This window comes from Drosophila kikkawai, chromosome 3R, assembly GCF_030179895.1.
Source record: "Drosophila kikkawai strain 14028-0561.14 chromosome 3R, DkikHiC1v2, whole genome shotgun sequence".
Lineage (NCBI taxonomy): Eukaryota > Metazoa > Arthropoda > Insecta > Diptera > Drosophilidae > Drosophila > Drosophila kikkawai.
Genome location: NC_091731.1, coordinates 20,377,567 through 20,392,224, shown reverse-complemented (window position 1 = coordinate 20,392,224; position 14,658 = coordinate 20,377,567). Strand labels below are relative to the sequence as shown.

The following is a 14,658-nucleotide window of genomic DNA, read 5'->3' as shown; positions in this document are numbered from 1 at the left end:
TCAATTTTATGTAATTAACGTTCTTTAAACGATTGTACCGTTAAAATTTTTTTAGAAAATCCGAAAAACCCCGAAAATTTCACCCATAACAGCTCGCTTTTTATCGATTGCGAGCCGGCTGACAGTGTTGGACAACGCTTGTCAACAGCCATCGAGCTAATTATCGGTCGACGCCCATCGCTAGTACATAAAAAAGTTTGTGCTTCGGATTTTTCCGTTTTTGCACTATTTTTCGCCAATTTTCGGTGACAAAACGATAAGTACACCCAAGGCCAGGCCGTGTACGGTGCACGGAGTGAAGAGTTCCACAAAGAAACCCGCAAACAAAGGGCTATCGCCACAGAAACCAACAACAACGCACATATAGCTGCCCGTGCGTGTGTGTGTGTGCGTTGTATGTTTTTTTTTGTTTATTTGGCAAAGTTGGCCTACGTGATTAAAATAAGCGCAAGCGAACTAACAGTGAAATGGTGGCTAAAACGAGCTGCACGCCGTAATTCGCGATATAATATTGATAGCCGCAATCTCCCAAGAGCGCGTGTGTGTGCGTAGGTGGAACGAGTAGGAGGGAGCCGTCAAGGTTAAAGTCGGTTCGGTCGTCGCCTCTGGTTCTCCCCGCAAAATGCTATGAGCAGGGGTCGCGGAAAGGTCAGGGCGCGGGACTCCGACACGGAATCAGCCATGGACACACCCCGCTGTTCCATCTGCGGCACCCAGCAGCAGCTGTTGCGCTGCGCCAAGTGCAAGGCCGTCTACTATTGTTCCCCCGCCCATCAGCACCTGGACTGGCCCACCCACAGGGCGGAGTGCCGACTCCTGGCCCGCCAAAAAGCCGCCGCCGGCAACAACAACAAGTCGCAGCAGCATCAACAGCAGAGACAGCAGCTACAGCAACTACAGCAAGCGGTGGCAGCGGCCAACTTGGATGGCAATGGCGCTGGCGCCAACTGTTCGACCGCACAGATGATGACGCCCGCCCATCAGGCCCAGAGTTGGCCAGCTGAAGTGGACAATCTGTTGAATCTCCTCGGGCAGCCTGGACAAGCCTCAGCGGCGGCAGCGGACGCGGCCCAAATGCCACAGCATCATCAACAACAGCAACAGCACCAACACCACCATCATCATCAGGGCGAGAAGAGCTCCAGCTATCAAATCGGACTGGCGGACTCCAGTTTCATGGGATCGGGAAGGTGAGTAATAATAGTTATTAAGTATAACAAATGAAGCAAGTATTTCTGTTTCTTATGTTGTGTTGATTCACCAAATAATTGATTATACTACCCTCTTTTATCAGTCTAAAAATGTTATTCGATATTTATTCATTATATCTCGATGAGTAGAAAAAAATACGTCCATATCTGATTTCAAAAACTGTTTTCCCAAATATTATAAATCATCATTGGGCAACTTCATACTATTACAGATTGTTGGGAAGGGGCCGACATCAGTTGTAATCATCAAAAAGTTCAACAGAAAGCTAGGAATTTTTAAGCGGCACCACAAAAACATATAATAGATATTAGATAATCTCAGCCATCTTGATTAGATCCAGGAGCGAGTGCGATGGCTTCTTCAATCTTAAACATCCTCCTGATCCCGACAGTGTCATATTACGATCTCTGTATTTTCGACATTTCTCTAGCACCCGCTCGAAACCGGTTGCTATAAAATCTTGACCAGATGAGTATGTGATAGGTTCCCATTGAGCTCTCTGCGACGGCTGGTCATTAATGGTTATAGTTCCACCTTCATTGGCGGCATAGATGGTGGCCACTGCAGCACCTGCTCCTTCGATCATGGCCAAAACAATACATCCCACAAAGGCACTGTTGGCCATAGCACGCATGCCACTGCGAGCTGCCAATATACCACCCGTGGCAGCTCCACTTACTATCGAATTCCAAGAGTCCTCCCGCTGGCGAAGTGAGACCATGGCGCAATCCACAATGCTGAAGGTGGCGCCCCAAACGGCAAAGCTGCCGGCAATAGCCGGTGTCCGCATCTTCATCGAATCTAATCCGCCGTACAGGCCGCGCAGCAAACCGGTCGGCGAATTGCGGAAGCCCGTGGCAAACTGAAACAAGCCCCCTCCAAGGCTGCCCACCACAAAGGCGCATCCGCAATCCTCTACGATCCTTATAGGACACGGTTGGCGATTGTAATCCATGGTTGCTAGTCACTTGTATGCTAAACTCGTGTGTGTTTCGGAAGGAATTTTCTAGTTCAGAAGCTATTTTATGTTAGTCTATGACATTTGAGTCTGTTTTAATTTGATGAAATGTTTAGATTGATGGGAATAATAAGAGGGAAATGGATGTTTATGTGTTATCAAGGACACAGATGAAAACTGTGTTAGGGCGAATGAAAGTTGGCTTTAACAAGCTCCATGATCTTCCAGGTTAACTGCATTTTCTGATTCAGGTATATTATAATTTTTATATAATTCATAGTACTCGTAGTTAGAAGAAAATCTGCGACAAATATTCTGCTAGGGCTTTCAGCTTTTGCAGCAGTTATACTATAATACTTCCTTAAACATTTACCTGATAATTCAATATACGATCCGACTAAACGGACTCACTGCGAATTGTATTTTAAAACCACCTCGCACTTGAAATTCCGTTTGTAATTTGTAGAACCATCTTGGCGACAAATCGAAATTCGTAGGCCCAGAGATTAGGCCACAACATGTGCATTCTCATCGCTTAAGGCCCCGGCCCGCCCGGACGGATCCTCACCTGCATATCGAGGCAATTAGCGATAAGCGGTTACGTGCTCGCTTCGCTGAAATGACAAGAAACTAAATAAAACATGACACTACACGGACTCGTAAAAATGTCATATAGAATAAAGATTCAAGTTTACGATTGTTTTGATCATTAAAGGTATATCTTAAGTAAGGATTGAATAATTTTAGATCACATTAGAGTTGAAGACATGCATGCAAACGCAGGAAACCGCGATTAGATTGCCTCTGGATTGTTCACACTCCAGCGCGAGATGTCACCTCTCCGGCCAAGTGTTTACCTTTGGCATTACGTGCCCGGGAATCGAATGCATATGGCGGCCGCCAGCAGCTATCTGATAGCTTTAGCACCTGCAATCGCACTCTCAGTCGCATTTCCCGGACAGACGGCGCTGACTTTGTAATTATTCTGTTGCGCAGTTCGCTGGCGTCCGAATTGTTGATACTCGCTTATTTATTTATTTATTTATTTGTTGTTGTTGTACACGCCGGCATTAAAAGATACAACAAATATTCAGCGGGCACAATATAGCAATTCTTTCGCAATTGTTGGGCGTAATGACTTCCAGCGAATCCGGCTGAATCATCAATAACACTCGTAGACACAGTAAATGCTGAATGTTATATTACAAATGTGTAATTTAACAAAGAATCTACAATTTCAGATCGACTATATCATTTTACAAACCAGATTTCAAATTGAAATACAAATAGTTTCAAAACCTTAAGATGATTAAAACCCAATTATTATTTATTAATAATTATATAGTTATTGTCATTAAATTAGAGCCAATATTACAACATATTCTTCTATTTGTAAAATGAAATTATTTACCTTCGAATGGATAATTTGCCGACCAGTGTGATGAGGGTTTCCGGCTCCCCGACGACCTTCTTATCAACAGGAGTGGGTGCTCTCGTAGAGGGAGGTGGGTGGTCCGCTCGCCTGGGTGGTCCCGAGCGTTTTGCGTACGTGCCGGGAATACGCAAGCGTGTCGTCCAAATCGTGTTATCAGCATTATAGCGATTGCCAAACGACTGAGATTTCAATCTGCCCCCGAGATGTGTGTTGTTCTTTATCAAACAATTAGCAGTCAGCGCGACGTGATCTCATTTTCTGGGGTTTGCAAAATTCCGACATTGTTTATAAATGTGCTAAATTCGCTGGTTTGCCTGTCAACCACTATCCGGCAAAAATAAACAACACTGCTGCGCAAAACTCGCTAATCAACGAAAGCCCGAAAACCGCATTTATCCGAGATGCGTCGACTTTAAAAAGTCAGATATATGTAGTTAGTACACACATGTTTGTATATATTTGATAAGAAAGGTTAGTACCCAGTCCCCATATCAATTCGTTTACACTCTCTGGATCTCTGAACTGCTTCAATATATTCATTCTATTGCCAAGCCACGCCTTTCTATGGAAATGTCACTTGTTTAAACCTGGGTATTTCAAAATATTCGACTTTTCCAGAAGGTAAAAGTGTTATGGCATTCAAAACTAGCAAATTAATTCAAATTAAAAACATCAAGGGCGCCACCAAAGTGTTCTAAATTTATTGTATTTGGTTATGTACCTTATATGTGTTATCCTGCGCTTGTTTTTCTTATAAGAAAACGTTTGTATGATTGATTATCTAAACTTTGATTACAAGATACCTGGAATTTGGTTTATAGTTAAAGTAAAGGTTTGGTATGACCAAATTATTTGATTTTCACGATTACACTTATCGGATAGATTATTAGCAAAGAACTTTTAGACTCACCCAATTCCAATCCCTTTCTCAACGGGCACTACAGAATTTACAAATAAATGCACACCTGACGCGTTTGATTATTCGTTAAAGTAGGTAGGGAACAAGAGTGTTTTTTTAACATTAAGTAGTAACAAGAAAGAAAGCTAACTTTGGCCAGCCAAAGTTTGTATACCCTTGCAGGTAACAATTAAAATATATGATAACTAAGCCAAAAATGCATTAATTTCGATTCGGAAAGCAGTTTTGTGTTAGTTTTTATAAATTTAAAAAAACTGCATACCAAATTTAAAATGTTAAGAAATCAATATTTTTGGCCATTTTTGTTAATTTTAATGATGTAACCCCTTATAAAATTTTGCAAAAATGGCCAAAAAATCGATTTCTTCCGGACATGTCTAGAAAGATTCGCATGTTAATGCTGATCAAGAATATATATACTTTATAGGGTCGGAAACGTCTCCTTCACTGCGTTGCAAACTTCTGACTGAAATTATAATACCCTGCAAGGGTATAAAAATAGCCCCGAAAGTGCCTTCAAGGTTTATTCACATTCTTTTACCTTACCGGTAAACTAAAAAGTCCACATTAATTTCTAAATAGTACCTGTTAGTTTACCTCAATTTAATAATTAGTACTTGATACTCGTGGGCGTTTGGTTGTCTGTCCTAGAAGGTATTGGTTGTCTTTATAATTTTAATTCTGCAATTGAAGCAGGCTTCAAGATGGAATCGAACGATAGATCTCGAAACAGACGGCAAACCAAGGCAAACGCAAGCCAAAGCAGAATCGCGCTACGTAGGCAGACGCACGTCATCAAGGTCGTCTGTGACTGCCGCGCCCCTTCAACCGTCTCTCCTCCCTTCGTGCCCCATCGTATTCCTCCCGCTCATCCGCTTCCAGGGAAGGGCTGCGTGTGGTACACGTGCCGCAGTCGCAGTCGTCGCACGTAATACATCACAGACGAAGGGCCAAAATCGATCATTAAATTACACACCGACATGGATTGTGGATGTGTGTGTTAGTCACACATAGCCAGTTCAAAAGTGAATGCACTCAAAAAATATGGTAGTAGGTCTAGTAGAAAAGTTTATTTTTTGATAACAAAATTGTATTTATCAAATAACTATTTATTTTAACGAATAGATAAAGTATCTGCTAAGGAGATTTGATTTTCTGCCGCATCTAATGAGCCTTTTGAACAAGTTAAGCCTTTTCTTAAAGAAAACCGATTAACTTTTACAAGCTTATGAAGACGAGGAAACTTGGAAAAGTACCTTGCCTTTTATTTCAGTGTACTGGTGTGCGTGTGCGTAGTCGAACGTTTGTTGCTCCGACTTTGAACTGGGCCGTTGACCCAATTGTGCGGCCCATACATTCGCATAGCTTCCGCATGGATCCGATGTTCTCTAGCTCATCTTGGGGCTGGTATTCGCAAAGCTTTTCTCCCACCAGATATTTTGTATCAAACTAATTTTGATATCTTGCCCCCCCTTGCGCTCCCTTTGCAGGCACTGGTCTTTTTCTAACGCTCTTGGCTACCGCATGTGCGTGTGGTTTTCTGCCTGGGTGTTTGTGTGCGAGAGAGCGCTGGCTTGTGCGTGTGCTGGGCCTGTGATGGTGTGCGTGCTGGGCTACGTGACGATTGTTGCGCTTGTCTTTTCTGACTTTTCGCTGCTTTTCCTCCTATTTTTGGTTTTCTGTTTGCATTTGCTTTGTGTTTGCTTTATGTTTGCTCTGTTTTTGAAGGGCAAGCGGAAGGAGTATCTTCCTCTGTCTCGCGCAGCTTTGCAAATTTGATCTGATAAGGAATAATCGCGACGCCTGTCACTGTTCACATCAGCGATTGCCGTTGTCCCCCCAATTTGCACGTCCATTTCGCTTTGATTCTTATCAGTCGCTGCGTTTTCAATTTCTTTTTGCTTTTTTTTTTTACTATTTACTCACACTTGGCTGCTTATCGCCTTAAGCGCCTGCTTCTTCTTTTCTTTCTTTCTCAGTCCCCCGATTCTCTCATAGAGAAAGAGAGAAATGCTCAATAGTGATGCCAGTGATGCGGTATTTAGCATTAGAAATAACGAATCTGATCTGAAATAAATTGTTTAAAAAAGTATCTATCGCAAATGTGGTTTAAATACTGAATTTATGTGAAGGGTTATAGTTCCGAACTTCAAGGGGGGTTTAGACCCGAACATTCAGAGGGATACTTTTTCAAATTTTAATTTTTTCTAGGCATTTTAAAGGAAGTTTTGGTGGAATTTAATGAGGTTAACCTGTCTGAATCCTTCTTTAAAACATGTTTTTATACCGGTTTCCCCATGGAAATTAAGTTCCTGTCCGTCAGGACGTTGCTAGAACAAAAGGTCAGGCCATTTTCATAGCACGTTCCCAGGAAAACCCGCCCGTAGAGAAACAAATTTCACTTACACCTTCAAAATGTCCATGATGGCGATACAGTAGCTAAGGTGCCAGCACTGGCACTTCATTTTCTCTCATGCTTGGGGCTACAGTAAAAATACCCCTCATTCGGCAAACGAACGTATTCGAGCGCGGTTCGTGTCAGCTCCATATTTAACATTTGCGCTAAGTCAACCGCCAGAACGATAAACAAACGTGACTAACGGTGCAAGAACTCACGCAAATCAAAACAAACATCTGCCAGTGAAGGAAAACAAAAGGTGTACAGAAACAATATTAGCAGCTGCCCAACGGCCACAACAAATGCAATCTGCAATTATTCATACCTGCCTACGAAAACGAGTGCAACTACGCTTTGCCCTACACCGCGATATATGATATAGCAGCCGGTGACTCTCCCTCTCGCTCGTTCTCCGCCGGGGTTCACACTCGCATAAAACTAGCCGGCGTTTCAAAACTTTCTTCAGTTGGGCGTGATTTGTTAGAGGAGTCACTCAAAGAACCCTTGTTCTCCAACAAAGAATCCACTAACTAATTCTGGATTACAGAAAAAGGACACTGGACATTGACAAGTGCAAATAAAGTACATCCAAAGTGCAGTGCTCGAGAATCAATCTGAGTAATCAAGCCAAAATGATAACGTCTACGACAACAGACTACAATAACTTTTTTAAGCATTCGGCACATCCTGCCAATGCGGAGCAGTATTTCCGGGATCTCCTGGACAAGCGGTAAATAAGCAAAACGAACTTGAAAGTGGTCATAAGAGTCCCTATAAATGAAACCAATAATGAAATAACGTTTACAGGCTTTGGTCCTTAATAATTGGAACATTAATATAATAAAATAGAATTTGTTAAGATAAATTAAAAGTTTTCTCGGAAGGTTTCGATATCACTTACTACGATTAAAGAAATATTTCTTAGATATAAAGTTCATATTTATAGATTCTTAAATTTTTTTGTGTTTAAATCACTTTTAAAAATATATGTGTTAATAGCATTGACCTAAATTACATCTCTTTTGAATGTCAATAAATAAAGTACAAAAATCATTGTCCGATGACTATATAAATTCTGCCCAGATTATAGCGTTTTCTCTTTGCCAATTTGTGCACTGATTATACATACACTGTTAATGATCAGATTCCGTGGATTATGAATGCCAAAATATAAAACCGGTTAACGGTTTCTATCAGTGATCTTCAATGCCGTCTTGCTTGTATCTCAATCTCTGGGCGATCTGTGAATTTGTATATCAACATTAACAGGTTGGTAATACAAAACTGGATAGCTCGATAAAGACGCTACATGGAATAGCCCAGGCCTAGGTGTCTCCGTTTACCCTTTTGCCATTCCAGGAGATTTGATTCTCGTCAAACGTACCACACGTTTCGGTAATCCTTTTTGTTATTTATTATTTTTTTGCGACAATAAATTTTAGATTATGACTTTTTATAGGTTCTGTGAACTTGTCCGAAAATGTTTCATCTCTGTGCTTTATTTATTTATTTTTTTTTTTCGCGATGTATAGCTTTGCCTTGCTTATCCAGAACTGTGCTAACGTCTGGGCCGATCGAAGTGAGTGGGCCAGTTGTGGTCCGCTCAGTTCTGGGTGGCCTACGTGACTTGGTCCCACCGACTTGTACAAAATTATTGGTTTTATGGGCGCATCATAAAAAAGTCGTAAAATTGTATGCATCGCAATACGGACTGCTCTGTTCTGCTCTGAGGTCCGTAAAAAAGGCTTAAATGCAATGAAACGTTTTCGCTATAATTAGCGAGAAAAGCGTTGCTGTCTGATCCCAAGAATTCAGGGGTTTCCCCAAGGTGACCTCACTCACACGGTATAGTGTAGGCAGCATCTCTAAATTGATTTAAGATTAACGGCCTTGAAAGTTCGTTCTCTGCATTTATTCCCATTGGATCTCTCGGTCTAATCGATGTTTTTTGTTGCAGCGAACGGCGCTATGAGGATCTGTGCCGCAACATCATTAGCGATATGAACAAGTACGGCCTGTCCGTGGTGGACGACTTCCTCGGCGTGGAGACTGGCCTGAAAATCCTCAACGAGGTTCGGAGCATGTACAACGCCGGAGCCTTCCACGATGGCCAGCTGGTGCAGAACCCGACGCCCGATGTCCCCTCATCGGCGGTGCGGGGCGACAAGATTCGCGGGGACAAGATCAAATGGGTTGGCGGCAATGAGCCGGGCTGCAGCAATGTGTGGTATTTGACCAATCAGGTTAGTTCTTCGTTAAGATTGCAAATTCATTACACGATTAAATGTGGAATTAATAATTAGAAAGTATTTTCGAATAGCAAAGATAATTTATAATATTTTATAATACTTTTTCCAGATTGACTCTGTGGTATATCGTGTCAACACAATGAAGGACAATGGCATTCTAGGCAATTATCACATTAGGGAACGCACGAGGGTAAGCATTTGGCAGAAGAATCCTCTTGGAATTAGCTTAATTTACATTTATCCCCTTGCAGGCTATGGTTGCCTGCTACCCTGGATCGGGTACACACTATGTCATGCATGTGGACAATCCCAAAAAGGATGGGCGCGTCATAACGGCCATCTACTACCTGAACATTAACTGGGATGCGCGAGAAAGTGGAGGCATACTCCGGTAGGTTATTTTGATTAATTCGCTCCAAGAAAATGTATTAAAATTGGTATTACAAACAGCATTCGACCCACGCCTGGAACTACAGTGGCGGACATCGAACCGAAGTTCGACCGGCTGATATTCTTTTGGTCGGACATCCGCAACCCGCATGAAGTTCAGCCCGCTCATCGCACCCGCTATGCCATCACCGTCTGGTACTTTGATGCGAAGGAGCGGGAGGAAGCCCTGAATCGGGCCAAGTTGGAGAACAGCAAGACGAACAATGTGGCGGCTCAGGTGCAAGCACAGCAGGCTGAGCCCGACTCCACCACCACCCCGCCCCCAACAACAACAACAGCAGCAGCAGCCACCTCACCCTCATCCAGTCTGCCGGCCAGCATGTCCACAGGCACGGGAGCACTAAATGCCAATGTGTCGAGCAATTCCTGCGCTGCTAGCAGTGAAATATGCACGTAACCCTTGCTAGCACCGCAGCGGGAGGCCAACCAAATAGTGTAAATTACTTCCAACCAAACACACACACACACACACATGTAAAAAGCTAGTTAATAACTAATTTATACCGCGGATCGGGCCGACAAACAGGCCCGATCCAAAATCGCAAAGTGAATCAAAGCTCCTTTAGTCGCTAAGCCTTCTAGTTGTATTCTCTAAGTCGTATCCTTAGTTATTCTCGCATTAACCCCTAGCTTACTGCCTTGTCAGCGTCCGAGTTGATTGTTTATTAATTTTTAGTTTGTTGCATCTTTGTCAGGACCTTTTGCCTAGCTCATTCTTAGTTTTTGGCTGCCAAAGTATTATACCTAACGAGCAGTTATCGATCCTGCTTCCATAACCATAGCAAAAGTTGTCGCGACCCTCATTGTATTCTATCTCAAAATTATTTAACAAGCCAGCAGACCGCTGACACACCACTCAATCTGTCGACTCTCATGCATCTAGTTAGAAAACACCTTTTTATGTCGTTTACATTTGAAAACAAGCGAAAATATACACATGTCTATCGGAAATCTGTTTCCTTGTTATCTCTAAATTATAAAGTATGTATATTTATGGAATATCTATATATATGTATATTTTTCTATTAAATGAAAGCCTGAGCAAATAAAATGTGTCTGCGTTTTTTATATTCTGAAGTTTTTCAATCAAAAAAACCTGAAAATGACTGCCTATAAAATCAGTTGAAGTACCTAGTGGTTTTTCTGGGCACGAATCTCTCCTGGAGGAAGCTCTTAGGAAATAATTAAAGGAAAAACTTTTTACTATAGGAATACTGCCACCATATATCAATCAAGAACTCCATTCTTTGAGGCCTAAACTCTGTCGCAGGCAGCTTTGGCATTGAGTCTCCAGCAGACAGCGGATAGGGGCATAAGCATCTTCATAAGCGTCTAATGTCTTCTAGAGGTAAATTGAGGCGACATGTTTAAAGAAGAGATGCCAAAGAGAAATGCTAGGCAGCTGTAAAACGAAGAGCCAAAGATCGATAGTGATTTTTACGGTGCTTAATATTAGCATACTTTCAGGCAGTAGTTTGGTGATACATTGATCTGCTCGCTGGAGTCGTTGGTTGAGGGATTTATTAATGATTATTAACGGTTTTAATAATAAATAATAATAATAATAATTAATCTCCCCTTGCTACCTTTTGTGCGCCTGGTTTTTATACCCTTGCAGGGTATTATAATTTCAGTCAGAAGTTTGCAACGCAGTGAAGGAGACCTTTCCGACCCTATAAAGTATATATATTCTTGATCAGCATCAACAGCCGAGTCGATCTAGCCATGTCCGTCTGTCCGTCTGTCCGTCCGTCTGTCCGTTTCTACGCAAACTAGTCCCTCAGTTTTAAAGCTATCTGAATGAAACTTTGCATATAGTCTTCTATATACTCTCACTGCTATATATGTCGGAACGGGCCGGATCGGACGACTATATCATATAGCTCCCATACAAATGATCGATAAATTTTTAGAAAAAAAATTATAACTTAGCTGTTTTTCAACATTTTTGCACCATTTTTTAGATATGGCCATTCTATATTATCCGAAAAGTGCTTGTCAAACTGTAAAAGTTGAAATTCATTTGGACCAGTGCTTATCAAACTGTAATCTGAACTTCAGCCTAAAAGATGCCACGTTTTTAATAGAAAACCCCAAAAGTATGCTTTAATTTTTTAATAATGCTAATGAGCATCAGATGCAAGTGAGCAAAATTTTTCATTCAATTTGGCCGCTTTCCAGACTGGGGTAACAGGCGAACAGAAACCAGCAGCAAGCAACTGAAAACTGGTATAAACTGTTATAAAAACTTTTGGGCAAATATAACAATTGGTATAAACTGTTATATTTCATTTTATGCATTTATACCTATTTGTTGCCGACAACAACAGCTTGATGGCAACAACAACCCCTTTACAACAACATCCCTGCAGCAGTCCATACAAATTTCTGAAATTTTCCATGCAAATTGCCCGTTTCCCAAATTGGGGTAACAGGCGAACAGAAACCAGCAGCAAGCAACTGAAAACTGGTATAAACTGTTATAAAAAGTCCAAGTTTCGAACCATTGATCTTGGAGTAAGCGAAGACTCAAACCAGATATGACCATATTGTACATTTTTTGGCTAAAATGTTGCTTAAATGCACCTGGGCACACTGAATCTGACTTTGCATCAGTGATGCTCATCTATCTATTTTGTCCCAATAAAGAAATATAGCTAGATGGGCATCACTGCTATTACGCCTGATATATTGCCTCCCAAAATTGCAAAATAGCTACATGAGCATCACTGATGCAAAGTCTGATTTTATAGCCTCCCAATATTGCAATATAGCCAGATGAGCATCACTGCCATTAAGCCCGATTTTATAGCCTCCCAATATTGCAATATAGCTAGATGAGCATCACTGAGGCAGATGAGCATCACTGATGGAAGTGAGCATCATTGATGGAAGTGAGCATCACTGATGGAAGTGAGCATCACTGATGGAAGTGAGCATCACTGATGGAAGTGAGCATCACTGATGGAAGTGAGCATCACTGATGGAAGTGAGCATCACTGATGGAAGTGATCATCACTGATGGAAGTGAGCATCACTGATGGAGATGAGCATCACTGATGCAAGTGAGCAAATTTTTTCATTCGATTTGGCCGCTTTCCAAACTGGGGTAACAGGCGAACAGAAACCAGCAGCAAGCAACTGAAAACTGGTATAAACTGTTATAAAAACTTTTGGGCAAAAATAATAATTGGTATAAACTGTTATATTTCATTGTATGCATTTATACCTATTTGTTGCCGACAACAACAGATGGATGGCAACAACAACCTTTTTACAACAACATCCCTACAGCAGCCAATCCAAATTTCCGAACATTTCCATGCAAATTGCCCGTTTCCCAAATTGGGGTAACAGGCGAACAGAAATCAGCAGCAAGCAACTGAAAACTGGTATAAACTGTTATAAAAAGTCCAAGTTTCAAACCATTTCGGAGCCGGCGGAAGTAAGCGGAGACTCAAACCTTTTGAATCCAAATTTAGGTGTTATTTTACAACTGCACCTGGGCACACTGAAACTGATCGTCGTTAAATTCAAATTTGACAGTTAAATTCAAATTCAAATTTGGCAGTTAAAATATTTAAAAAAAAATTTTAAATTCTAAAAAAATTTTAAAAATCTAAAAAAAAGTTAAAATATCAGAAAAAAATTTTAAATCTAATTTGAGACATGAGCTTCTGGTATTTTATCAGAATTTTGGTATACATTTTATGAAAATCGGACGACTATATCTTATAGCTGCCATAGGAACGATAGGGAAAGTAATAGACAAAATTATAACTTCGTTGTTTTTCAACGTATTTTCATTTACTTTGAGACATGAGCTTATTTCAGAATTTTGGTAACAATATTATGAAAATCGGACAACTATATCATATAGCTGCCATAGAAGCGATCCGTAGATGTGGAGAAAATGTAAAGCTGGGAATGTATAACTGTAACTGTCAAACTGTAAACATAATAAGTATAGGTAAAATGTTATGAAACTCTGTTTAGTGTCTGTTTTCGGCATTATAATTTATGATATAAATATGAAAACCAATCTGCAAGGGTATACAAACTTCGGCTTGCCGAAGTTAGCTTCCTTTCTTGTTTATTATATAATTTCAGTCAGAAGTTTGAAACGCAGTGAAGGAGACGTTTCCGACCCTATAAAGTATATATATTCTTGATCAGCATCAACAGGGAAATCTTTCTAGACATGTCAGGAAGAAATCGAATTGTTGGCCATTTTTGCAAAATTTTATAAGGGGTTACATCATTAAAATTTTTGATTTTGATAAAAAATTGAATTTTCAAAGTTTTTAAATGAAGTATGCAGATTTATTAACTGTAGAAAATCTTGCACAGAACAGTTTTCCGATTAAAAATTAATGCTCTTTTGGCCGAGTTATGATATTTTTAATTTAAAAAAAATCAAGAAGTTTTTTAATATAAAAAATCAGATTTTATAATACAAAATAATATTTTTCTAAGTCAAGGAATCATTTCCTACCCCATAAACCATATATATTCTTGATCAGCATTAACATGCGAATCTTTCTAGACATGTCCGGAAGAAATCGATTTTTTGGCCATTTTTGCGAAATTTGATAAGGGGTTACATCATTAAAATTAGCAAAAATGACCAAAAATTTTAATTTCTTAAAATTTTAAATTTGGTATGCAGTTTTTTTAAATTAATAAAAACTAAAACAAAACTGCTTTCCGAATCGATATGAATGCATTTTTGGCTTAGTTATCATATATTTTAATTGTTACCTGCAAGGGTATACATACAAACTTTGGCTGGCCAAAGTTAGCTTTCGTTCTTGTTTTTTTTTAACCGAGCCCAGAAGACAGCAGAGGAATAATTAATTTTTCAGATTTATTTATAACAGTTTATAACAGTGATTTGTTCCCCAAAGAAAAACATTATTTGATATTTGAATATACATTTTATTTTTCAGAAAAGTTGTTCATTTTTGTAATGACTTTACATTTACATATAGTATATATTTATATATATGCATGTGTATATATATATATTCTCCTGCC

General features: G+C 40.2%; 2 protein-coding genes across 3 annotated transcripts; one reads left to right on the top strand and one right to left on the bottom strand.

Moving 5' to 3' along the window:
- Positions 1-156: 156 nt before the first annotated feature.
- On the top strand, positions 157-10,672 carry Hph (HIF prolyl hydroxylase). 2 transcript variants are annotated; one of them, XM_017168108.2, is made up of 5 exons: positions 157-1,190; positions 8,880-9,165; positions 9,281-9,361; positions 9,423-9,562; positions 9,622-10,672. In XM_017168108.2, the coding sequence occupies exons 1-5, from the start codon at positions 628-630 to the stop codon at positions 10,016-10,018; spliced, it is 1,467 nt and encodes a 488-aa protein (XP_017023597.1). In that variant the 5' UTR covers positions 157-627; the 3' UTR covers positions 10,019-10,672. The 2 variants fall into 2 exon arrangements, with proteins under 2 accessions (XP_017023597.1, XP_017023598.1); XM_017168109.3 differs by lacking the exon at positions 157-1,190 and adding an exon at positions 7,033-7,652.
- Tim17a2 lies at positions 1,286-2,271 on the bottom strand. The gene has a single exon (XM_017168112.3). The coding sequence runs from the start codon at positions 2,165-2,167 to the stop codon at positions 1,520-1,522; it is 648 nt and encodes a 215-aa protein (XP_017023601.1). The 5' UTR covers positions 2,168-2,271; the 3' UTR covers positions 1,286-1,519.
- Positions 10,673-14,658: the final 3,986 nt, after the last annotated feature.

What these genes read in the sequence shown, in the direction of transcription:
- Tim17a2 (XM_017168112.3), bottom strand. Translation starts at nt 2,167, where the DNA reads ATGGATTACAATCGCCAACCGTGTCCTATAAGGATCGTAGAGGATTGC.
- Hph (XM_017168108.2), top strand. Translation starts at nt 628, where the DNA reads ATGAGCAGGGGTCGCGGAAAGGTCAGGGCGCGGGACTCCGACACGGAA. An exon ending in ACATTAGGGAACGCACGAGG is followed by an intron (nt 9,362 to 9,422) that starts GTAAGCATTTGG and finishes ATCCCCTTGCAG; the next exon opens with GCTATGGTTGCCTGCTACCC. An exon ending in GAAAGTGGAGGCATACTCCG is followed by an intron (nt 9,563 to 9,621) that starts GTAGGTTATTTT and finishes TATTACAAACAG; the next exon opens with CATTCGACCCACGCCTGGAA.